At 38.5% G+C, this 24,163-nt stretch overlaps 3 protein-coding genes across 5 annotated transcripts in view; 2 read left to right on the top strand and 1 right to left on the bottom strand.

The window, feature by feature from the left end:
• Positions 1-6: 6 nt before the first annotated feature.
• dclre1a (DNA cross-link repair 1A (PSO2 homolog, S. cerevisiae)) lies at positions 7-9,212 on the top strand. 2 transcript variants are annotated; one of them, XM_079372465.1, is made up of 10 exons: positions 72-89; positions 491-628; positions 1,366-2,679; positions 2,796-2,929; positions 4,876-4,994; positions 5,923-6,066; positions 6,331-6,476; positions 7,547-7,701; positions 7,974-8,115; positions 8,718-9,212. In XM_079372465.1, exons 2-10 carry the CDS (start codon positions 535-537, stop codon positions 8,882-8,884), a joined length of 2,415 nt encoding a protein of 804 aa, XP_079228591.1. In that variant the 5' UTR covers positions 72-89; positions 491-534; the 3' UTR covers positions 8,885-9,212. The 2 variants fall into 2 exon arrangements, with proteins under 2 accessions (XP_079228590.1, XP_079228591.1); XM_079372464.1 differs by having other exon boundaries at positions 7-628.
• Positions 9,213-9,694: 482 nt separating this feature from the next.
• The window catches only part of LOC306842304 (zinc-binding protein A33), a 20,458-nt gene continuing 5,989 nt past the window's right edge, over positions 9,695-24,163 (top strand). The window contains exons 1-2 of the mRNA XM_079372472.1: positions 9,695-9,812; positions 16,405-16,508. The gene's annotated coding sequence lies outside the window, so the exon portion shown is untranslated. The remainder of the gene's footprint in view (positions 9,813-16,404; positions 16,509-24,163) is intronic.
• On the bottom strand, positions 12,097-23,326 carry LOC306842303 (pleckstrin homology domain-containing family S member 1-like). 2 transcript variants are annotated; one of them, XM_079372470.1, is made up of 17 exons: positions 23,210-23,326; positions 22,722-22,759; positions 22,310-22,407; positions 22,117-22,229; positions 21,831-21,965; positions 20,931-21,006; positions 20,790-20,819; positions 19,898-19,951; positions 19,663-19,734; positions 19,399-19,521; positions 19,151-19,206; positions 18,973-19,011; positions 18,754-18,879; positions 16,344-16,460; positions 15,617-15,712; positions 14,223-14,358; positions 12,097-14,114 (listed from the first exon to the last, which is right to left on the bottom strand). In XM_079372470.1, the coding sequence occupies exons 2-17, from the start codon at positions 22,744-22,746 to the stop codon at positions 14,043-14,045; spliced, it is 1,368 nt and encodes a 455-aa protein (XP_079228596.1). In that variant the 5' UTR covers positions 22,747-22,759; positions 23,210-23,326; the 3' UTR covers positions 12,097-14,042. The 2 variants fall into 2 exon arrangements, with proteins under 2 accessions (XP_079228596.1, XP_079228595.1); XM_079372469.1 differs by having other exon boundaries at positions 12,097-14,358.

Here is a 24,163-nt window from a genome sequence, read left to right as displayed (position 1 = left end):
GCCTGCATTTACTTACTACATTTCATTCTGCTGTGGCGGTAAGCGTCAACCTGCTAACAGTAGATGAAAGAAGAAATGAGAGCCAATTCGTAAATATAAACTATTTACATGTCTTCATATTTCCTTAACGTTATAGATGTATCTGCAGCAGTAGTTTTAATGTACGGTAATAACGAGGGTCGAGTGGAGATTGTTGGATATCTTCGGATACGTTTCGCTTAATCTTTGCTCCAAATGTCCAAAAAGAGTGACTCTGAAAATGACATTTGGGATTACAAACCCCTGGAGAAGAAAAAGAAGAGACACGAATCACCTGCAGCTGTCACTACAAGAAGATGCACAGCCAAAAGAAACTGCAAGAAGGACACTTCTGTCTGCGTCAAGACAGCTGAAGGAGGGGATTTTAGTACTTTTAATGAAGGACATAGCAGTGAAGAAGTGAATAATCTCCCATCGACGTCAGTTCCTCCTCCTGATTATGTGTTTACAGACACTGCAGCTGAGGGATCTTCTTCTTCTGGAGACTTCTGCCCCATGTGTCAGATGCCTTTTTCCATTCTGGTGGTTCAGACTCAGAGGTGGCATGTTGCTGAATGTCTGGACACCTGTAGGGACATAACAAGTAAAGGTACAAACACCAGTTTCTTCAGAGTCAATACCTGAGCAGATCAATGCGTTGTGTTCCTTTTAAATGAAGGAACTCATAAATCCAAAAGAAATCACTTGAAAAATAGAAATAAAATATTAGATTTTAATATTAAATTATCATATTAAAAAGAGAACTACAGTTTTGTTTTTCTGTTTCTCTGACTGATCTGTAGATCTGTAGTTACTGGGGTGGTCAGACTACATTTCCCATGGTTCAGCTTGATATTATCATAGGATTTCTGTAATTACTTAATGTGTAATGTTAATTCACTGTCACTGATGTTAGTCTGACCTGATACACTTCAGCTTTGTTTAGAAACAGCTGAGAGAGAGGGAGCGGCTCTTCCTGATATCTGCAGGATGTTTGTTGTTTACTCCAGGCTCCTTGACGTCTCGGTGGGTCGATGTGACACGACCCTGGTAATGATAATATCTTTCTGAATATATGCAGAGCTTTTGGAAGTTATATTTGAGCATGACACTGAACCACAAGTGTGATGTTGAATCATGTCTCCTGCAGTATTCATCTGACGTATAAACTTTTATCAACGTGAGCCATCTGAGTCTAATGAGTCTTTTGTGTGGAGTCAAGTCTTGATCAGTTCCTTGACAGATATCAATGTGCAATGTACTGTATGCAGGCCATATTGGATGGATGTAGAGATGATTGCATGCCCCGTTTCAACCTGAGTGTCATGTGTTTATCTGTTTACACAGAATGTCCAGATGGCCTCCAGTGCTCCTCCACCATTCCAAACCATTACAAGAAATTTAACCACACACTCCTGGCCCACAGTCGTGCAAACAGTGACACATCGCTCCTCAGTCTGTCCCAGCAGGCAGAGACGAGCCTCAGTTATCTCCCAGGATTGGTAAAAAAGAACAAGGATGGCTGTATCTTACCGTCTTCTCAGGACAGTGTTCTCAGTCTTTCTGTTTTATCGAATGGTAGTGTCTCCCCTGTCAGTAATCATCCTGGAACACCTCCGGCTAAACGTACAAATGGCCTTCTGCTCCTGCGCTCACCGGGCCCCGAGGATTTTAAGAAAAAGAAAGGCTGGTCCAGCTTAACAAAAAGCCAGAAGTCTCTCGGTTCTTCTCAGGAAAGTAGAGCAGAGCTTTCATCCACCCCTGTCAAGTCACAGAGTGGATCACCTGAAAGTCAACCTTTCCCTGACACTGATGATTTTATATCTTATTCTCCACTTTCTGAGTTCCCTGCAGAGACTGATGACGACATTAGCAAATGTAAAAAAAACCTTTTTAATAATAAAGCATGTGAGAATGGGACTGAAAACTCGGGGGAGCTTTTCAGTGACCGTTTCTCGAGTGAAGATGAGCTCCTCACTGAATTCATCGATAATTTGGAATCTAAAAGTGAGCAGGTAAAGGAACCTGCCTCCTTAAACACACAGCTGGAATCAGTTAACTCATCATCGCCGACCAATCAGCTCGCTGCCTCGGCGTTCACAAGCGAAAAAGTAACTCCCAGCTGTGCCATCAAGAGTAGCATTCAGTCACCGCAAAGTATTGTTTTAGATCAACTGAGAGAGACTCTTCTTAGCTCAGATAACCTGCATATAAAAAACTTGAATAACAGCAGTGTTCAGTCAGAACAAGTGCCTTCATCACAAGCGGCCGGTGTGCAAAAATGGCAAAGCATGCCGCCTAAAAAGGACCATAGCAAGGCAGCTCAGGCCTCCGGTCTGAAGCAGACTGACATCGGGGTGTTTTTTGGCCTCAAACCGCTGAAGAAGGAGAAGAAGAACGAGGCCGAGAGTGGACCAAACGCACTCAACACAAACTCTGCTCCACCACCTGAAGGACGGAGACGACAGAGGAGAGAAAGACAAAGGAAGACAGAGACATCTGCAGGCAGCTCACATGCTGTGGACAGTGAGACTGCAGCGGAGGCTCAGGGAGACGCCAGGAGAGGAGGAAGGAGAGGAGGATGGAGAGGGAGGTGGAACAGAACGAACGCTGATGGAGAAGTCCAGCAACAACATTGTCCTTTCTACAAGAAGATTCCAGGTAAATCGCCCAGCAAAAAAACGCGGCATACTTTTTTTTTTTTTTTTTTTTTTTACTATTGAACTCTGGAGACATAAAGTGATAACACTCCATCCACATGATGTATGTTTTCACAGGAACAAAGTTTGCAATAGATGCTTTCCACTACGGAGACATTGTGGGTATCTCTGCCTACTTCCTGACACATTTCCACTCAGACCACTACGGAGGGCTGACCAAGAAATCCACATTTCCAATCTACTGTAACAAAGTGAGTCTTCAGTACTTCGTGTGTGTCTTAAAGTGACTTCAGCTGCTGTTTAGAAGTTCTTTTTATGAAGTGATTTCTTTGTTTTGTTGATGACAAAGTTAGCATGAAGCTAATGATTTAAACCATGATCCCTAGACAGGCCATAATGATGTACAGATTCATATCCAGGCAAGTGAGAAAAAATTCAATGGTGTTGTTTTTTGTTGGGGTTTTTTTGTTGGTTTTTTTAACCCAGATTTCATTTTACTTCACCACCGATTCAGTATCCTCCATCAACTGGCCTCCTTTCGTTTTCATACAGCAGAAGGACGGACAATGGCGTCAGTTTTGATGCGTCAGCAGTTTTGAAAGCTAAACACAGAGCCTGCTCGTCCTTGAATACAAACGATGGGCTCACTCTTTGAAGGTGCAACAAGCCCCCCCCCTTTTCTTTTTCTTTTTCCTCCCTGCAGTCCTATTATTTGCGTCTCCATTAAAAAGCTTTCCCATCGCTCTCTAATGCAGAATTTATACAGTGAATGCCTGAATGCCTCAGTTATCTCACTGCTCTGCATAAAGTCAGGTTAATGAAAAATGACCTCACAAGGGGGAGCTCTGAGTTCCAATTTGAAGACCTTTTGTGTTTTTCCAAAACAATTTTGGACAAAAGCAGATCCATGAAAAAGTGTTTGGTTTTTGTGTCACTTGGTCCTTTCTTAGATAACATCACCACGCTTGTATGTGTGCAAATGTGGCAACACAATGTGTGATGATAACATGTAACACATTTTTGTTACATGATTTTTTTTTTGTGTGATTATGTTACACAAAAACATGTATAAGGTCTAGAAGTAAACAAGTACACGATTTATCATCGTCCTCACTCGTGAGCACTGTTGCCAACTCCTCAGTAAGGGAAGTAGCTATTGGCTGACCTAAAAGTTGCTAAATGATGTCATTGCCTAATTTGCATGTAATTGTAATGGACGCTGTAGGAGAGAAGAATAACGTTGTGGCAAAAAAATCACCCTAAATGTGTTTACATGTAACACCAGGAAAAGTCGCTAGACTTCTGTCGCTCGTGGCTTCTGATGTTTTAAAAAAAAAAAAAAAAAAAGTCAACAAGAGGGTTTGGAAAGTCGTCAGATTTAGCCAGAAAGTTGTCTAGTTGGCGCCGCTGCTCGTGAGATACAATGATATCGCTAATAGGACGATCTAAAGAGACTTGACTGGCAGCGTGACTCACCACGTCTCCTCGTAGTTCTGCTTACATGACATGAATGAGGGGAACATGGAAAGACGTTGGATGACGAGATACAAGAAGAGGACACAGGAAATTGAGAGATGAAGAGTGATCAGACCTGAAACTGAAACCCTGCTCTTTAGCTTTTTACAGTCATTCTGTGTACATTGTGATGTATCATATGATTGGTTTGCAGTTGTATATTGAGTTGCTTCCAGCTCTTAATTCAGATGTTGTAAAATGCTGATGCAACATGAAAACAGCCTGAGACATAAACGCAGTGTCTCAAAAGAGTCCGGATATAAAGTTCTCCTGTCAAATGGATCAGGATTCATCACAGCTGACTGGGTCTTCTCTTGGGGCAACAACTAAAAGCAGACTTGCCAGGACTGATTTGGACTCTGTTGGGATTTGTTTATTTGGTGGGTCACACACATATTCATTTTTGATCCTAGGTGGGTCATAGCCTTCAGATACAGCCTGTTTGACCAGAATCTCAGAGGAAATTAGATTTGAAGGGTTTTATTTTTGAGTGGAAGTGTACGAACGGGACTGGCTAATACTGATGGACTCCTTGAATAGCAGCCTGTAGCATCATGTGTGTGAATGGGGTTGGTGTGACCTGCTGGGTCAAAGCCCTTTGAGTAGTCTGAAGAATCAAACCATTGACTGATGCTGTACGTAAATAAGCCACAGATTGACTGACAGTTGCCTCTTCTGTCAGATTACCGGGAACCTGGTGAAGAGCAAACTGAAGGTGGCAGAGCAGTACGTCCACATCCTCCCCATGAACACCAAGGTCACTGTGGAGGGAGTCAAGGTCATCCTCCTGGAGGCCAACCAGTAAGTCAGCGCCCAGCCCTCAATACAGTCCACTGAGCTGCTTTTTGACAGGAGGCATATACTGTTTGCCTTATAGGAGTGCTTAATTATAATTATGGTGAGGTTCTTTGAGCAGTCAATTGGTTGTATTTCTTTAAAAGGAATCTGATTTAGATTAAAGCTAATCGTATTGGATGAAGTCTTGAAATCAAATGTGTTCTCAAGACATACAAAGAATTATAAAATCAGGGAATCTACTGTTTTTTGTTATTTTTATATCCTAATAAATCTTCCAATTTGAAACATTAGAGAAGTATTAAGATAAAATTGATTTAAAACATCTGCATAATCCTGATCCTAGCAGAGGGCCGGGATAACAGGAACAAAGTGAGAGAACACTTTCAAGTAGGAAAAAAAACAGTTGATACATGAGGTTTTTTTTAATTTATTATTTAAATATTTTGCCTATGAATTGCTGAATCACACAGTAGAAAACAAATAGCTGTTATTATCAAACTAACTTTTAAACTTTGAGCCGCTCTCAGGAACTGTTGGCGCCCCCTGTGGACAAACGGTGTATTACTTAAAAGTCTGTATCTGGATAGACTTAGACTTAGATTTAGACTAAACTTTATTGATCCTTTGGGATGACTCCCTCAGGAAATTTAAGATAAGGTTTAGGATAAGGTTGATGCTGTCCAGTTTTTTCTCAGAAAAGAAAATGAGACAAAAGTGAGATGGATTACCTGACCCTGGATGGGAAAGCTTTTCTACATTGTTCTCCTACAGATTTAATTTAATTATAAAAGCGCTGGTTGGCAGTCGACTTATTTTTCACATGTCGCTCCTCAACAGTCAAATCTTCTAAGCTTATTCTAAATCATTAAACGAGTATTTCCACTTCTGTCATGTATCCAGCTCCTCACTTCGTCTGTGTTTGTATTTTCAGTTGTCCAGGAGCTGCCATGCTGCTGTTCTTCCTGCCCGACGGACAGACAGTCCTCCACACTGGAGACTTCAGAGCCGATCCCTCGATGGAGACGTACCCCGAGCTGCTCGGCTGCAGAGTTCAGACGCTCTACCTAGACACCACGTCAGTACCCGTCTGCTTCCTCTCATTCACACTGAATGAACCAGTGAGGTTAACGCTGAGGATTAACCGTTATATTGCACTTCTCCCTGCTGTGTCTGTGACCTTTTGTGTTGTTTTTTTTGTAAATATTCCTCTCCTCGGCTAAAGTGGATCAGTGTTGCTGATGATGTGAACTCTTGGTGTTCAGTCCATGTCCTCAGCTCCCTGAAGCAAAGAACCCTGAGGGAACTCGGATGTTCACGATCAGCTCTCTTATTCTTCCAGCTACTGCAGCCCTGAGTACACCTTCCCCAAACAGCAAGAAGCCATCAACTTTGCTGCCAACACAGCGTTTGAGATTGTGACGCTCAACCCACGGACACTTGTGGTGTGTGGCTCCTACTCTATAGGGAAAGAGAAGGTCTTTCTGGGTGAGTTTTTTTTTTTTTTTTTTTTTTTTTTAAATCTCTTGATTATTTTGACAGTCTTGTGTCAGAATAAACATCTCAGATTAACAACATTGTCTCAATGAATCCACACGAGGGCTTTTAAACATCAAGGAAGAGACATGTAATGCGTCTTTCCTATTACGGGGAAATAAACCCTATCCTTCAGTTGAAACTTTGTGGAACAAGAACTCGAACGAGAGAAAAATAAATGTCTGAATCTTAAATAATGGCGGAATTTATTCAGTGATTTCTCAAGAAAAAAAAGTCCAATGTGGGCCAATGTTGTACTTAGTGAATTAATTGAAGACGCATTTCTCACAACTTCCTGTTAAGATCTGATCAGTCAATTAATGGTGACCATGTAAATGCAGATTTATGGATAGTGGGTCTGTTGTGGGGGGGGGTCAATTCTGGTTTGATTGTGAAGGCCATTAGGGTTGGTTAAGTAACTTCTCAGTTCTGTTATGTCTACACAACACTAAATAAACCGTTTTCTCCAAAATGACATGGTAGTACGTAAACATTTCCATCAGGTAATGTCGTGAAGACGAGCATCACCTCCAACACGATCCGTGGGGCTTGTGTCTAAACTTTAATGAACAAAGAGTCGTCTGTATCCTCGCATCACTCCTGACCTTTCCTTCCTGTTTAAAGGTCACTGAAACGGGAGCAGAATGGAGGATTAGTTTGTTTTGAGAGAAGAGAAATCTCGGTGTGTGTGTGTTGTCCTCGTGTGTCGGCCGTCTGGAGAAATGGTCTCTGTTCCTCTGTTGGCGCACTGCAGTAATCTGTGAGTTCATCCTGTAATCAGGTTTAAATCTGCGTGAAACTGACGCCAGGAAAAACAACAGCCAACTTTAATATATGCTAAACTGCACTCATCTTAGTTGAAGTGTTTTTAATCCTCAACACAAAGCACCTTACACTGTTTGGTGTGAAGCAGAATACAAATCAACTGAATCCTGAATGAGTAGTCAGCGGAGGATAACGATGGGATCTGTAATGGGTCTGAAAATGGCGAGGCTGGATTTCTCACACTGCTTTGTTCGCAGCACTGGCCGAGATCCTGGGCTCGAAGGTGTGCCTCTCTAGAGACAAATACAACACCATGTGCTGTCTGGAGTCGGAGCAGGTTAGACAACATATAACCACTGACTGGAAGGCGGCACAGGTCCACGTACTACCCATGATGCAACTCAACTTCCAAGTAGGTGCAACTGATCTGAAAAGAGCAGACTGTTCGGGTTTGGATAAAGAGCTTTAGTTTTGGGTCTTTCAGCAAAGAAAGCTTTTATAACGTGTGCAATTAGTTTACATTTTGGATGCTCATCATGCTTACTGTAGCAGCGGTGTGTAATCATGATCACTTTTCCTTTCTAATATTTTTTGACAAACTGTTTAAAGTATAATATGGCTCCTTTTTAAAAATAGAATTTCTCATTGCCATTTCTCCCTGTTCCGTCTACATCTCGTCTGCAGAAACTGCAGGACTACCTGGCCCGCTTCTCTTCACTCTACGATCAGCTGGTGGCCTTTAAGCCCACAGGTTGGACCTTCAGCCAGCAGGTGGACTCAGTGGAAGAGATTCAGCCTGAGATCAGAGGCAACATCTCAATCTACGGTACAAAATGTTTTTTGTTTTTTTTAATTACTCATAAAAAAAGCACAGCCTTGAAAGTTTATGATAATCATGAATACGCTTGTTTTTTTTTTTAATTTTTAAAAATTTATTTATAGATTTTTTTTTTTTTTTTTTGCAACACTAATGTGACCTACTGTTTGAGTTCAGATAGACCTTTTGTTAAATACAATTTTCCATTTTACCTTCCAAAATGCATAATGTGTCCAGATACTGTAAAGTATACAAAAGATCTTTTTATTTTCTATATGGGGGGGGGGGGGGGGGGAAAGACAGGGGTGACATATTAGTATTTGAGTGGGTGAAATCCATTCTTTGTTGTTAGACTTCACCCGTATCTGGTTGATTCTTATGCTTTATACAAAGATGACTACTTCTCCTTCCGTTATTTTAAATCTACTCTATTCTCCCTCTGCTCCATGATCCTTTAAAAACTGAAAATAAGAAAAAAGACAGCAACAAATACAAATAAAGCTGCTTGAGAAATCCAAAAGTTCATGTCTCCTTCATGCTCATCAGTCTTTTTTTTAGAATGGTTAAAGAGAAGCCTAAAGTCTAATGCTGCCTCTCTGTCGTCCAAACAGGAATCCCATACAGTGAACACAGCAGCTTTCTGGAGTTGAAACGTTTCGTCCAGTGGCTTAAGCCCCTCAAGATCATCCCGACGGTCAACGTGGGCAGCTGGGCCAGCAGGAAGGCCATGGAGAGGTGTTTCAGTGAGTGGCTGACGGAAGCTAAAGCTAACCGGTGACGGAGACAACCAAAAAAAACCTCAAGATGGCGTCTAAGAACTTAAAATGCTGCTATATATGAACACTACTTGGTTTGACCTCTTTCAAGAAGCTTGATTTCAAAATACTCTGATCCACTTTATTATAAAGGTGTTTCTGAGGATTCACATGAACGATAAGAGCAGTGTCATTAAAGTATTACACTAATACTGTAAGAGCTGATGCATTACCACCTGTTGGACCTCCAGAATCTCTGACATGCAAGTGCTGCTTAAAACTTTGCAAATTCCTAATTATCTGTATTATTTTAATAAGAATTTTAAATGTAAATAAATGTTTAAAACCTTATTTTCAGCCACTTTCTTCCTTGTCTACAACATTAACAGAAAATGGCATTAACTAATCCTTATGTGGACATTCATACCTTGTATTTACTGATACTGAGTCATTTCCATTCATTTAAAGGAAACCTAGACTTGCTAAAGATATCGGACCTATTAATCACAAGATAACAGCTAATTGTTCCATTTAAACCGATTTATTTATAAGCCCAAGATAACAAAGGCTGAGACATGCCATGCTGCCATTGCCCACAGTAAAGATGTGGGATGGTTCTTTATCTGATTTGTGCTTTTTTTTTTTTTTTTTTCAATTTGAGGGACCAAATGATTCAAGGTCTGGAGAAAAAACAAAAAATGACCTATCACGGTAAAAGTAAATGAAATGTTGGGATTTAGGGAAGACTTAGATACAGACAAATGTAGTTTAAGTGTATTTAAGAGAGAATAAGTGGAGCTGAGGATATAGGGAGAGGTAACATAAAGACATACTGTATATAACTATCTAATCTATGTGTGTGCTTACGCTTGTATATCTTCAGATTTTGGAGCAAGCCAGAGATAAGATCAAGATCATGAGCTATCGATACGTAGGCTACACAAAGAGAAGGTGGGAAAACAGACGGAGAGCAAGACGTAGGCCTACAGAAAAAGATAAGATTCAATATTAGTTTACTCTCCTGTAAAAATGTAACAACTTAGCGGTTTTCAGGGTTATATTATCTGCATTTGAAAATGACACCTCCGCCATTTAAACGTTTTATATTGCTGATTTTGTCCGAACACATTGAACTCTCCTGCGGCCGTTTAAAGAAGTAAGAATCACTGTTCTGTGCTGGCTTTTAAAAAGGTTAAAGTGTCTGGCAGACTGCTGTCGAATCTGTCAGCCGTTTATCTCTGAGGCAACAGAGACTGAGCTCTCTGAATCTTTATCTCTGTGGAACTGGCTTTTTCAAAGAGACGCAGCTTGATCTCGTCTTTCATGTCGAACATCTTCAACTTATTCCATCTGCCTGAGCTGTGTTTTCACTCAGAGGCCCGAGGGAGCAGGATGTCTGCGATACGATCTAAGTCTCCATATTGAAAATGTGTTTCTTTAGAATCCAGCAATATATATGCCGGAGTGTGCAGCAACTGAATCGAACAAGTTGTGAATTGTCATTTCCTTTTTATTTGCTCTTACCTACTGTATATGCATACCTGCAGCCTGGCTTTTAATTCCATCACATGTAATGATTACTTTATTATTCTCTTAAAGTTTCCGTTTTGAAACCATCTCCCGGCATTATTCCTTCTATTCTAAAATCCTGCAGATGTCATTATCACACCCTCGACGATCTGTGACTGTGTGTGTGCCCACAGACATGTCTGATCCAGGGAGCCACTTCTAATAAAAACACCATGATGTATTTATCCCTCTGGCATTAACACACTGACTAACTCTTGAAGAAGAAATTGGATGTTAAATTATCTTTTTTAATTCAGTCAGTGGGTTGGTCTTATTGGTGACTCATTTTGGCATTTTAATGTAAAAAATACTCTCCTTCCCTTGTTATGCTACCTCTCCCTGAGAGGAGTTTTTTAACAGGATGAAATTACTACTACTGCCTTTACATGACCTAACAGCACACGAGACCATCGGGGAGAAGATTGAGTTGATATTTGATATACCTGTCATCCTGGGGGAGGCTGTGGCTCAGTTGGTAGAGTCGGTCGTCTCTCAGACGGAAGGTCGCAGGGGGTCGATCCCCAGCTCTTGCAGCTACTTGTCAAATTTGTCCTTGGGCAAGGCACTTAACCTCAAGTTGCTCTTGCGGCTTCATCTGTGGAGTGTGAATGTGTAAGAATGGATTATTTAATACCGATGGTTGCAGCTTCTGCCATCAGTGTGTGAATGGGTAGGTGTGACCTGTCAGAAGACTATACATGTTCTAGTCCATTTACCATAGCCACAGGGTAGGCATCAGACAAGGGGATTAACCATAGTCTGCAGACAGCCGGGGGTTTTTTTCTACACCAAAGAATTATAGTGAGTTGTATGTTTGACATTTGCCAAAAAAGACTTTTTTTTTTTGGTCAGGAAAAACTATGTACACATGTTCAGGAGAAGATAAGAAGAGCTACATCATCCTTCTGTGTCCACATAAGGCGCACAAATGAACACAACCTGGAAGCTCCTCACAAAAAAAGTTACAATTGTGAAGTTTTAATGAAGATTGAAGAAAATTATGTAGTTTTTGTATTTAACATTCTGTTCAAGAAACATGTGGAGGAAACAGTGTTTTTTATCCATCTTGCATAATTTATTATTAAGCAGGTTATGTACTAAAAAATAAAACACAGATTTCCCCGAGTACAGTCAACTTCTGCAGCCTTGTAAAGGATGCATTAAATTATAATAAGTGTATTTATAATACAGCACAGCTTGAGCATCACAGTTAAAGTACAGCCTCAAAGACTAAACATCCGGAATAATTGCTTTGTCAGAACTCATATCTGATCCATACAGCAGCTCCATTCAAACTTGAAACTAAACGCTTTGAGCAGCTGATTCAGTGCTCTGGGAAAAACACTCATGTGGGTATTAACAAATGAAGATTAAATTATTTGATGTCGAGTTTAAAGACAAGCTTTATCCCCGCTCTCTGTGGATACTAGTCTGTGACATGATTTAAAAAATGGTGATTGGTTTGCAGCGCTCTAATTGAGGAGTCCTTAGAAAGGATCCATTTGGGTGTTTGCTTTATCCGGGAGAGGCTCTGCTCAACTGACCTTATTTTATAAAAACTCATTTTTAAGACTTGAATTAGAGCTATATTTTAGCAAATTTGTCCTCGGCTGTCTTAGTCACTGTTTGTGTTCGGAATCAGAGAGAAACAAGTGAAACACAGCCCGAGGTGAATCACCGTTCTGTCAGCATATTAATTCACCAGACTTTCCCTGAGCAGTGGATGATGTGACAGGCTGCTGTTTTTCTGAAATCTTTTATTTTTTATTTGTTGTCTCCTGAAACACAATTCAGATACATAATAAATCATAGTTTAATTTTAGATGGAACAGAGAAGTAACTAGTAGCATGTGTTTAACAGAGACACATGAACAAAGTGTGCTCGTCTCTTTGTGTTCTCAGGAAGGCGTTATCAGGCACGGCTTACAAAGAAGTGGCATCACAGGTGCAGCATACCAGGCAGACTGGAAATATATCAGCACTGCTGGCATTCACACTTTTCATGCATCAGTTATTGCTTAAGTCGCATTCTTTTAGGAAATAATTAGAAAATTCCTCAAAAAGACACTAAATGTCTTCATTGGGATCAAAAAATGCAAATTCCGGATCCACGTCTTCTTTTCCTCATCCCTGTTTTTATGTTCTTAAATCCATTTGTACTCTTTTATGACGCCAACGCTTAGTTCATTTTGTTCTTTTCTGTTTTGTTTTTTTCTTCTTTTTTTAAGGTGCTCTTACGGAAGTCACTTTTGGGATTCAGTAAGAAAAGCAACATCCATTTTGACTTGCTTTGAAATATGTACACTATTTGTAAATTGGTGGTATATGTTAAAGATGGGAAAACAAAATAAAAAAGTATAAATCACAAAAAAAAAAGAAAAGCCAAATCCAGAATTACCAGACATTCTCGCTGTTACACTTACACTGAATCACGTAAAACAACACTTTTAGTTGCTTCTGCTGTATTTTAAAGTGTGGAAAAAGTGTTGCTATAAAAACAGTTTTGTTTAAAACACATTTTTGTGTACGGAGTTGGTGTTATTTTTGTTAATATTGCACCATGTTCTTTGGCCCAACAAGCCTTGTAAGATTCCTACTTTATCTTGTGAATCGGAACGTTTGTCCTGTCAAAAGTTGTTTGTGTCATTTCGGGAAACATGACTCCTTACCCTCAGCCTTTTGTTTCATTCCAGTCACAATGACAGAGCACAGCCCCTATCAACATGAAGTTACTATTTGGAACAAAAAGGAATCAGTTACGTAAATACACTTGATCTTCTTAGATATTATACGTGTGAGGTTTATTTAAATATCCTTCATTGTATCTGCTAAATTCACTTTAAACTCTTCTAGACTTATATTCAGAGGTTGAACTGAGCTATGACAGGTTAAAGGAAGAATGTGCACAAATAGAGCAGAAATCAAGGTATTCTCTGTAACTATCTCTCTGAGTCATAAATTGTCTACAATGAGTCCTGCCAGCTGTACCTTTGAGCCATGTTTCCATCATGTTTTCATGGACGGCCTTAAAGCTAAAGCTGTTTTAATCAGGGACTATAGAAAAGAAGAATAACATAGCCTGCTCACTGCTTATTTGGATGACACATAAGTGTCTTTAGATTATGGTCATTCTGTGTCAATTTATGTTTGGTATGAAGCTATGAGTTAACTAAACTGGCTAACGTTAGCCTGCTAGCACAAGAATGCAGGACACAGGCAATTGCAACTCGAGCAATGGACAATTTTGGCCGCCCCGTTAAGCTTAACGCTGCTCATGGTGCGTTTTAATTGATAACTCCTTTGCGTGAACGCAAGTGGAGAGGGGTTGGAGTTGTGCCGCTGTATGAGAGCGGAGGCTTCAGAACAGCGGAGGTGTCGCCAAACGGCAGTTTGTTTTGGTTTAATGCTGGCGCTCAAGGGAAAACATCTCCAGGAGCAAAAAGTCACACATTCTTTCTTTAAAGAGAACTCGTCACTTCTCCATAAAACAGTCCCCTTGCCTGGAGTGGTCAAAACTTGGTACAACCAAGTGTTATTAAAAAGAAGGTGCCATTAAGTCGTTTAAACACACAAAGATGAAGGGAATGTTTGTCTGTATAGATTGCTGGGTTGTCATTCAATGCAGGGAATGTTTGATGCGTGCAGAGGTAGACATCCAGGAAGACGAAGGATGGTCACTTTTACCTGAAAGAGAAACCATTTACCTCTCAGCCAAACTGGTAATACAGTCATCGGTGTATCCAAAAAAAGCGGTACCCTGTTGTTTAGCGTGTGTGTGTGTGAAGTTTGTACCTCACTCTTCAGAGACTTGCTGAGAAGCGTGTTGAACTCGTCCACACTGCAGGTGTGCAGGTCATTGATGGCCAGGATTTGATCACCTTTGTGAAACAGACACACTGACTGTGGCTGGCCTGTCCAACCTGACACACTGTAACACACACAGACACATGTTTTACCTTTAGGATGATACAAGCTGCAGCTCTCGCATTTACCCACTTCATAACCGTTTGACCTAAGTAGAGATGTGATATGATTTCTGAAAAGAATGATGCGTTGAATCAGAAGCAGTTGGACCAGGAGAGAGGCTTTTTCAAACTCGACACTTTGAAGGGAGAAAACTGTTTCTACTGGTGAAAGACGAATTGTGAAACCTTGCAGTCAAGTTTCCTTCGAATTTGCACATTCAGAATCAGATAATGAGGCTTAGCGTTAGCAACAAGATGTCAAAAAAAAAATCGTCAATTTACACTTGTTCCCTCTCAAGCTGTCAAGTCAACGTTCTTTCCACTTTTTCATAAAATATATATCTGCAGTAACTAAAATATTTTCTAAAAATGGAAATTCACAAATGTCATCAGAAGATAAGTAGTCTATTGTTTACTGCAGTTGGTCTGAAATCTGTTTAGACAAGACGCGATAAACCTATGTTATGTTGTTCTCTCACACGCATGAAGGGACAGATAAACTTCTTTTGCAATCGGCCGTACTGTCTACAAAAGTTTTCTTATGGCTCACTTTTTAGTCTTCATTTGTATTAGTATCATAATATGTTGATTTTGGCTGACATATTCGGTGCGATGCCTTGAATGCATGCTGTGTGTAGACTGATTGTGGGCTCAGGCTGCTGCTACTTTGATTATATGCTGCCAGTTAGACACAGTGTGACGCTGTGAACTTTTAATAGCAGCTCAGAGGAAAAAAACAGTTCATTTAGTGAGTGAGGACTAAAGTACTGTAAGAAGGGCAAAGACTGAGATGAGAACCAAGACACGAGTAAAATTGAGTTCCTGATAACTAAGCCTGCCTTGGGGGAAAGCCCGTTCAATTGATGTTTTCTCTCCATCTCAGAAGGAGAAACTGTTGGCAATGAAACAAATTGTTTTAAATTATGGTCAGTATTTTTCTTTGGAGGATGTTCCAGGAACTCCACACAATACAGCTGAATCCTCTGAGTCATCCTCTACTAATGAGAACTGGGAACAAAGAAGGACCTGTTGCATGTCAAACAGCATTTCCTGTTACAAATGTTTTTTTTGTTTTTTTTTAAACAATTAGAATCTGTGATTTAATGGAGGATGACAAGCCTGCAGTACAAACCAAACAGTTGTGATATCGAACACATTTGACTGTTTTTAGACTTCTACATCAATAGTGTTCGTTGTCCGTTCTCATAGCTTCAAGCTTACCTTGGCTTCCCGTCCACTTCTGTTAGCGTCAGGTGTTTTTTCAAATCTGCCTGCTTGATCTCAAAGTCTCTCTCCTCTGGGGTGATGGTGTCAAGGCTGTAAGAGAAAAACAACCACCGCTTTAAACAATGGTTTATATCGATCGGCTTTAGAGAAATCTTGACACTTGACATTCATGTCTATTCAAGTTGTTTACTTAAAAGCCTTAAACAAGTTGTCCCTATTCGTCTCCTGTTGATTCCTAGATAATTGTTTAGGATGCATTTTTTTTATTTTATCTAAAACACAAACTGTTGATTTTAAAATGAAAGAGCATCTTTACAGATAAGTGCTTGTTGTTCTCTTTGGACAACTTATTTTAGAAAAAGTACCTGAGTTGCCATCATTGATTTTATATCGTGCTCATTATTCAAGTGTTATTTAACTGCCTGCAGAAAACCTCTCTAACCAGTCCTGCAACATGTCAGTGTTGATCCCAGCATTCCTCTCAGGTCATTTATTTTCTGCGTCACTGTAAAGGTGTCGTCTCTTCTTATTTATTTATTTTATCTTTGAGAATTACATGGTTGTTTCCGACAGGCTCAGATGGCCCTTCAGGGAGAATTCAAATGTCTCCTTATGCTGTTAAACTAGAGTGTAAACACCAACATCAATGCTAACAGACAAAAACATCTTGAAACTAGTGTATTCAATTTGTCTTTTATTTATCGGGGGTCAACTCTCTCACCTTTCAGTTGAGCTTTGTTTATCCAGTCTGGTCGAATGATGTGTCTCTATCATCTCTACAGGAGACATGGCTCCGTTGTCACTGGAGCTGCTGCTGAAGTCTGAAGTGAGACGACCTCTGCAAAAAAAAAAGAGAGGAAGAAACAGCACTCAATGATTCAACATTGTAAGTGTTCTTAGACTGCTTTGATAGATGAGACTGGTTCAAAGGACCTTATATAGAAAGAGCTATGAGAAAAGCAAGGAAAGAACTCCATCTTAATCTGCATGTGCAGCGGAGAGGCTGACTCAGAGACAGATGGCATAACAAAAGATTTTAAGTGCAGCATTACACACTTTGAATAAACCACATTTGGCATTGTGGAAAAAAATGTAGACGATAATGTCTGATATGAAACCAAAGAGCATGGGACAGTAAAAAAGAATTTGAAAAAAAAAAACAAATTATAAAATATACAGGGCCTGAAGCTATTTATTTATTTATTTTTTAAAGAAAAAGCTTATTAGAGGTTGCACGGGAGACACTAATTATTCGGAAATTACAGCACTTCAGAAACGATTCTCTTAACCCATAATGCTGTTGTAAAAAAAAGGAAGTCAAACTTGACACATATTTCCCATCCTGAAAGACGAAACATAGGTAGTAACTGTACCTCACTCTCGCTACAAACTTCGAGGTGACCAAGCCTTTGCAGTTAAGGCCCCACGCTTGGAACAGCCTTCCTCTGTGGAATCCTTTAAGTCCCGCCTCAAAACACATTTTTACATGTTGGCTTTTGAGTTCTGATAGGTTGCTTGTAGTTCTTGTGTCTTATATGTCTTATAATTTGACTGTCTTAATTATATTGTTGGTTTTTTGTGTGTGCATGTGTGTTGGTAAACGTGTACAGTATGTGCGAGTTTCTGTCTTGTTGTTTTGTTTTACTAATTATTCTGCATGGCTCTCTTGTTTCATGTATAGCACTTTGGTCAGCTGTTGCTGTTTTTTAAAAGTGATTGATTGATTGATTGATAGTATAACAGCCTAGCCACTTTGATAGTCCTACCTGGAGGAAAACAGAATAGAATTTTATTATATCAGACAAAAAAAATCTAACAAAAATGAGTTAGCCATCAGCGATTTGCACGAGATAAGGCTAAAAAATGTTCGCCTTTTTTTTTATGAGTAAATGTATCAGGTGTACAGGATTGTTTTGCATGCCCCAGCCTGAAAGGTAGATAACGTTTTGTTTTTATTAAGAGGAAACAAGACATTTTCCTGTTCCAGTAATTAGGGTTATTCATAAGGTATTTCACAAACCCTTTGTCAAGACTGTACACGCAGGTGCTTTCCAGTGTAGCTTGGTCTAGTAACCATTAGATACTGTTATAGGACAAAGAAGGGAGGTATCGTTAGCAACTAATGTTTGCTGCCAGTTGCAACATTTTCTCAGTCTTACTAAGACATTGTCCACAAGAATTTAGATCGATGGCATTTAATATTAGATATGTTTTAAAAAACTATTTTACATAAATATATATATTTCTGATATAACTTTGAATATTACACGATTAATCAGTTTCCAATAGTAAGTTGAAGTGTTGATTCATAAGGGATAAAACACACCCTTTGTCAAGTCACAACATACAGGTCCTTTCCAGTCACAGGTTTACATGGTCATGTATGACCTTAAGCTGTATGCTTATTAGGATAGCTCCTGTTAGCAAACATGAGCTAACACTAACTCTCAGCTACAGCCTAACTTCGTCCAGTATGACCACTACTAGCTTATGGTAGCCATGTTAGCAATCATGACTCACACTAGTTTATCAACTTTTTTTAGCCAGTCTAATAAATGTGGACTTTTTTTTTTATCATTGGATATCACTCACTTTGTTTTTCAGTGTTTTTTGTTTTTTTTCACTTTTAACTGGCTATTTTCTGTTAGTATTGTTAAATCATTTTCTAAGTTTAGGGTCACTGTGGACATGGTTTGCATTTAGTTTTGGCAAATCATGGCTTACTTTTGAGTAATTGGTTAAACCTGACCTGGGACCAAGTTTATACATGGGTATAAAGGGATGCTTTTTTTAAACCTGAGTGACAAATCTGTACCAACTCGTTCAAGTGCCATCTAGTCATAGATTGCTAAAAAAGCTGTGAGGCGCTGCCTCTTTTAGATTCCTGACGAGTCCTGAAGTGTCAACAGTTCTGTGCTGTTAAAAATAACATGCTCAATTACACGCGAGCCGTTGTCAGTTTAGATGTTTGAGCCCATGAGGTCGGGGTTACCTCTTATGAGTGAGCTATTTTAGTATCTAGGGCACTGACAAAACATGTTACACAAAGAGCAAAGCGCGCTGAAGCCAAAGACAAAGTCAAAAATACACAGTGAAGGTGAAAAAAAACCTGCCATTAATCAGAGAATTACCTGTCTTCATAGGTTGACTCCTCATTGAACGAAGGGAGTGGTGAAATCTGGGTCTTCAGCTTGTCAAAGACCTGATTGACGGACCTCATCAGGGTGCCTTTGGTGACCTCTTCAACTTCACGGTCACTACAAGAGACCAGCACCAGAAAATGATTTCAATTACAATTATTTATAATTATTAGGAAAGACGTCTTCTTTAACTCTATAAATTAAACTTACGCTTCTTGAGCAAGTTTAACTTCCACCATTGTTTCATACCTATAGAAACAGATAAACAGACTTTATAAATACAAACGTATTAAACTGTATTTGACTCTTAGAGGATTTCCAAAATATGAATAAACTGAAACAATCAAATATCAGATACATTTGTACATACAGAGATGTAAATACTCACACTGACTCTGCTTTGACAGCGGTCACGCCATTTTCCCAATCCACATCATCCTGACCCTTTTTTTTTTGTTTGTAAAAATTTCAAAAAAAGAGAAGAAAAATGAAAACTCTCATTAGATTATGTGCATTACAATTAACTGTAACTTTAATAAACATTTATTTTTTACATTCTACAAACTAAACCTTTGTTGCTTAATCAAGAGCATATTTTGCTATTTATTAATAGTGAAATGGTTGTTTCCCCCCTACTTCTTGTTGTTGTTGTTGTTGTTGTTGTTGTTGTTGTTGTTGTTGTTTACAGTAGGATATGGGATAGTCGTAGATTGGATTTACTGGTGCTGATGCTCGTCTTCTGTCGTAATCTTCATCTTTCTGATAATCACAAAATAATATAATTAAGAATGTGAAACCTCATTCACATTTCATACCCACTATTACCTTGAATACAACATTGCAGTGAAACATTAATCTAAAAGTGACATTGTAAAAACTGATTAAACAAAAGAATTGTACCTTTGCTTTCTCTGTTTCTCCATCCCTAAGATTTGAGGATGGCTCAGACTTCGATCGTAATTTTAACACTGCCTGAAAACATACACTCAAACATTAACATCTCAAAATGTTCAAAATCTGTTAGATAAGCCAAATATATTTTTCTTTGACATCACAAAGTTTTAGTGTTTATTTATTTACTTGAAATGTGACTGTTTTAGAAAGACTAGCCAGATTAATCAAGGATTTAGCAAACCTGATCAGGCACAGCGCTGACACTGTTTCTCCGTGTGGTAGGTTTTGAAATAGTCTGGTAAAAGAGGGAGAGAGAAGTTATATTAAGAACTACACAGAGAGAAAATTCAATCATCCAAAAAGAGAGATAAAGACATAGTTTCTATGAGGTACATGGATGACAAAGGGTAATCCAAATCACTGGGCTTTGACTATAAACGGGTAGGATTAATGTAACTTCTTCATACTCCTTTTCAGGCATGTAAGAGCGATGGAAGGACTTTGACTGTTCTTTCTTTTGTTGTTTATTTATTCTATTTGTTATCTTATGCTCAAAGAATTAATCAAAAATAAAATGAGTGTGGTTAATAGACTGCTAATGTTCAGTCAAGTTGATGCTTGGTGAGTCTTCTAAGAACTCTGAGGACATTTAGAGTATGCCTTTTAAATCATTATATAATATAAAAGACAAAACGTTATGTTAATTTACAGCTAGCCGTTTCTTAGCTTAGCAAAAAAGAAAAACGGCAGGGGGAAGACTATCTAAATTCAAGGATTACAAAAATCGGAACACTTGCATGTTTTCAGTTATTTCTTTTTAATTAGTAGAAGGTAACGATTACCATTTTTATGTGTGGTGTTTATTACTAGGATGAAACTGCTACCAAACTAGTCCTTGATAAGGTCCCCAGTAAAACCACTACATGTCTTTGTTTGAAAAAATTAAACAAAAAAATATTAAGTGTTTTATAGTAAGTTAAAGGAAGCATGGTAGGTGGAATTTTCCTTTCTTGACTGATTGTTCCCCCTGCTCCCAGTGTTTCAACTAAAGTAAGCTAAGCTAGCATGCAATTATAAATCTTCTCAGCAAACTGTTGACAAAAAGGTTTGTTTTATTTTCCTAATAAGTTTACCTCAATGGTGTGCTGCCCAACGGACAGGTCCTTAAACACCAAAAAATAACAATGAACAAATAATTATATTAATGTTTAACAAACGGTTTGGTCTCAACAAGTTGTTACACAATAAGAGAAATCACTGAAATATACATTTACCTCTGCACTGACATATTTATGTGGTCGGTTTTTCAGAGCATCAAACAAGTCAGAGAACCAGCCATCCACATCCTCGCTTTAAACAGAAGGGACACATGAAACAACACCTCATTTTTAGACACTTCAAATCATGGCTTTAACATTTAAATTATATCTAATTTAAAATTCAATAACAAAAAACAAGTTAAGCGGAACTAAATGACATGTAGCAACAGTTTGAAGCAAGCAAAGGGAAAAGCAGAGCCATTATCAGTTAAAACACTATTACAAAACAGATCATAAAAAACACTTATGTTTTGATTATAAAATCTCCCAAAATACAATATAGCTTCGGAAAGTTTTTCCTTCATGTGTTAATCTTTGTTTAACACATGAAGGTCATCACTAACTTTAAATGAATGAAATTCATGTTTCCATGTGAATACAAAAAATATGTTATTTTGCTTGAGTAACATTTTTAACAGTTTGGCTGACTAATAATAAACTTTTATCATACTGATGGGTCTTTCTCTATCTGATAGGCAATAACAGTTTTTGACTCTTAAATCTTATTTGAATCATTTTTTAAGCTTTCATATAGCTTTCATAGCCTTCATGAAAAAAAAAAGTTTAATTCAGATTGAAGGTTTTTAATTTTTATTTCCACAAATCCCACTTTTAAAAAACCCCCCAAAAAAACAAAAACAAGCAAAGCTCAAGCACAACTCTACCTGTTTCTCAAAGTGTTTTAATTAAAATGACATTCTTCTGTACCTTATATTCTCATCGAATATTGTCCTTGGTATGTTAGGAGTTTTTATAGTCCAGTTTAGTAAAATGCATAGAAGTGTGTAATGATGCTTTAAATTAACTATTAGGCCCTGTAAAAACAAATAACCCCAACAATAATATCTGACTGACCTGTTCTCCCCGATGAGAAAGTAGTCCCGGTCTGCAGCTCTGATGTAGAGCACACAGGACGGGGAGCACTTGAAACTCTTCTGCACCCATCCCCATCTTTGGTGGTTTTGAGGGCTCACTTTCAACAGTGAGATACTGACACAGGGACATAAGAATATTGGTCAAATTCGCATAATGAAAAACCATTTGAGAGCCACTAAATGCATGACATAGATGAATAAAAGTCCAAATGGATTGGGCATGTTGTGTAGAAAGCAGGCTCATAAGGGGATGTCAGGGAACATACTGCGATAAATCGATCCCTCCAAGTGGTCGGTCTTTTTCCTGTGAACTTCTGAAGTACTTGAGTTGATGGTCCTGTTCACTGATTTTGAACAGCACAAAATATCTCCTCTTCCACTTATGTAGGGAAAAAAACATTACATTAAAAACAAATATTAGGAGTTGCAGAATAGCTTTAAATATAATACTCTTTTCACCTCAGCTTTTAACCGTTTTTGGGGAGGAGACTTGAACAGGTATCCCGATCTTATTTCTATTGCACCTCCAACTGGTCTGTAGAAAACCGCACTTCCCCCTGATTTGAAAAAAAGCCAAATATTTTGTTTCATTATCTTATTTAGTCTTTCCTTATGGAAATCTCCAAATTCATATCTTTTCTTGAGCTTTTTTTGAAATTTCTTTCCTGGGAGAAAAAGAAAAGTTGAAACTATTCTTACAAGAAAGTTAAAACGATGATAGTCATTAATAGTCCCCCAACTTTTAACACATTTTTTTGTGTCACTGGCATATCTCAAATGTCCTTGTCATATGCACATTCTGTCCTTTGAGCAGCACCACAACACAAGTCAAACCCAAATAAATCAAGAGTTCAAAGGTGTGAAACATTACCAGTGCTCTTCTGGTTCTTATGCATTGTGACACCGCACCTGAACAAAAATAACAGAAGAATCTATCAGTCTCCGTCTCTTCAGACACAATCAAAATATTGAGAAGGAAATAGTTAACCTTTTGAAACAAACAATGTAGGGTTTAAAAATAGAGTCATTCCTCAGTGAAAGCAGAGCATGAAATAGTGCTCTATTCACACACAAAAGCTGTCTGAAGGTGCAGGTGTATGAATAATAATTAAGACTTAACATTTATATATATTACTTTTTTTATATATAGCTACTCAGCAGTGTTGACTTTTCTCTTTATAACATGTTACTGTTAGCATGTAAACGATTATTTGCTCTCAATCTGAGGCAATTATGTCTGAGCAAGTGGATGAACAAATAAAACTGAACATCACAGAAAATACAAATAATTCCAACACATGGCTCACTAAATACATTACTTATAAAAAATAAAAGATATAAACATGTATAAACACTTACTTGTGGATCACTTGTGGAGAGATTCAGCTCACGTTGCTCTCTGAAACAATAAGTGTCTCAGCATGAGGAAGCTGCTTCTCACACCTGGCAAACGCTCAAGACATATACATACCTGGAACTGGAGTTTCTGGTTCCTGGTTTCAATTGCCTTTTAAGGTTTACCAGCTGTGTTTATTGTGTTTATTAACTGCGGAGGAACTTTAGTTCTCTGGAAAAACACGGTACTGAAATGTTTCACTTTTAAGGCATTTCTCCCGATGTGTACAACATCATAATGTGAACTTTGAATCAAACATCCCAAACAGTACAGACACAAATCAAGGTTAGGGAAGGCTGAGGTCCAACAGAGTTAGATTTTTTTTTTTTTTTAAAGAGCACCACATTGATGCACTCTGGAGCATAATGACAGCTTTTGTAAAGGTTTATAGCTTACAGTCTTGTGAAATCAAATGAGTGTAGCTTATTATCAATAATTTATCATATTTTTGTAGATGTATTTTAATGTATTTGCATATAGTGTTGTGGGGTTTTATCAAATCCATTGTACATTTTATAAAGTCGTTTGTTTACAAAAAGGGACTTGGGACTTGAGTTGGAAATTAACAATAACTATAAACTCTCTGTGCAACACATCAGTTTCATGTTGTGCATTAAAACTATGTTAAATTACATCATCCCTATTCAAAAAAATTGATTGTAATTCAATTATAGATATGTAAAATTACAAAAAATATTACAAATACAGTGGGTGCACCGAGCTCTCACAGCGAGGAGGTTCAAGTACCTGTCGGACATGGCCTCTCTGTGTGGAGTTTGCATGTTCTCCCCGTGCATGTGTGGGTTCTCTCCAGGTACTGCAGCTTCCTCCCACAGTCCAAAGACATGCTCGTTGGGTGAATTGGTGATTCTAATAAAATGCTTGTCGGTGTGAATGTGAGGGTGGCTGGTCTCTGA

Source organism: Symphodus melops (genome assembly GCF_947650265.1).
Source record: "Symphodus melops genome assembly, chromosome: 21".
Taxonomy (NCBI): domain Eukaryota; kingdom Metazoa; phylum Chordata; class Actinopteri; order Labriformes; family Labridae; genus Symphodus; species Symphodus melops.
The sequence above is the reverse complement of the archived record's forward strand: the minus strand, read 5'-3'. Positions and strand labels throughout refer to the sequence as shown.

Bases quoted from the DNA above. Each gene is read 5' to 3' on its own strand.
- LOC306842303 (XM_079372469.1), bottom strand. From the start codon at position 22,746: ATGCATAAGAACCAGAAGAGCACTG. The intron at 21,007-21,830 runs GTCAGTCAGATA...TTCTGTTTAAAG, and splicing joins TTTCTCATCGGGGAGAACAG to CGAGGATGTGGATGGCTGGT. The intron at 19,952-20,789 runs GTAAACTTATTA...CTCTTTTACCAG, and splicing joins TTGGGCAGCACACCATTGAG to ACTATTTCAAAACCTACCAC.
- dclre1a (XM_079372464.1), top strand. From the start codon at position 235: ATGTCCAAAAAGAGTGACTCTGAAAATGACATTTGGGATTACAAACCC. The intron at 2,930-4,875 runs GTGAGTCTTCAG...CTCTTCTGTCAG, and splicing joins TTCCAATCTACTGTAACAAA to ATTACCGGGAACCTGGTGAA. The intron at 4,995-5,922 runs GTAAGTCAGCGC...TTGTATTTTCAG, and splicing joins ATCCTCCTGGAGGCCAACCA to TTGTCCAGGAGCTGCCATGC.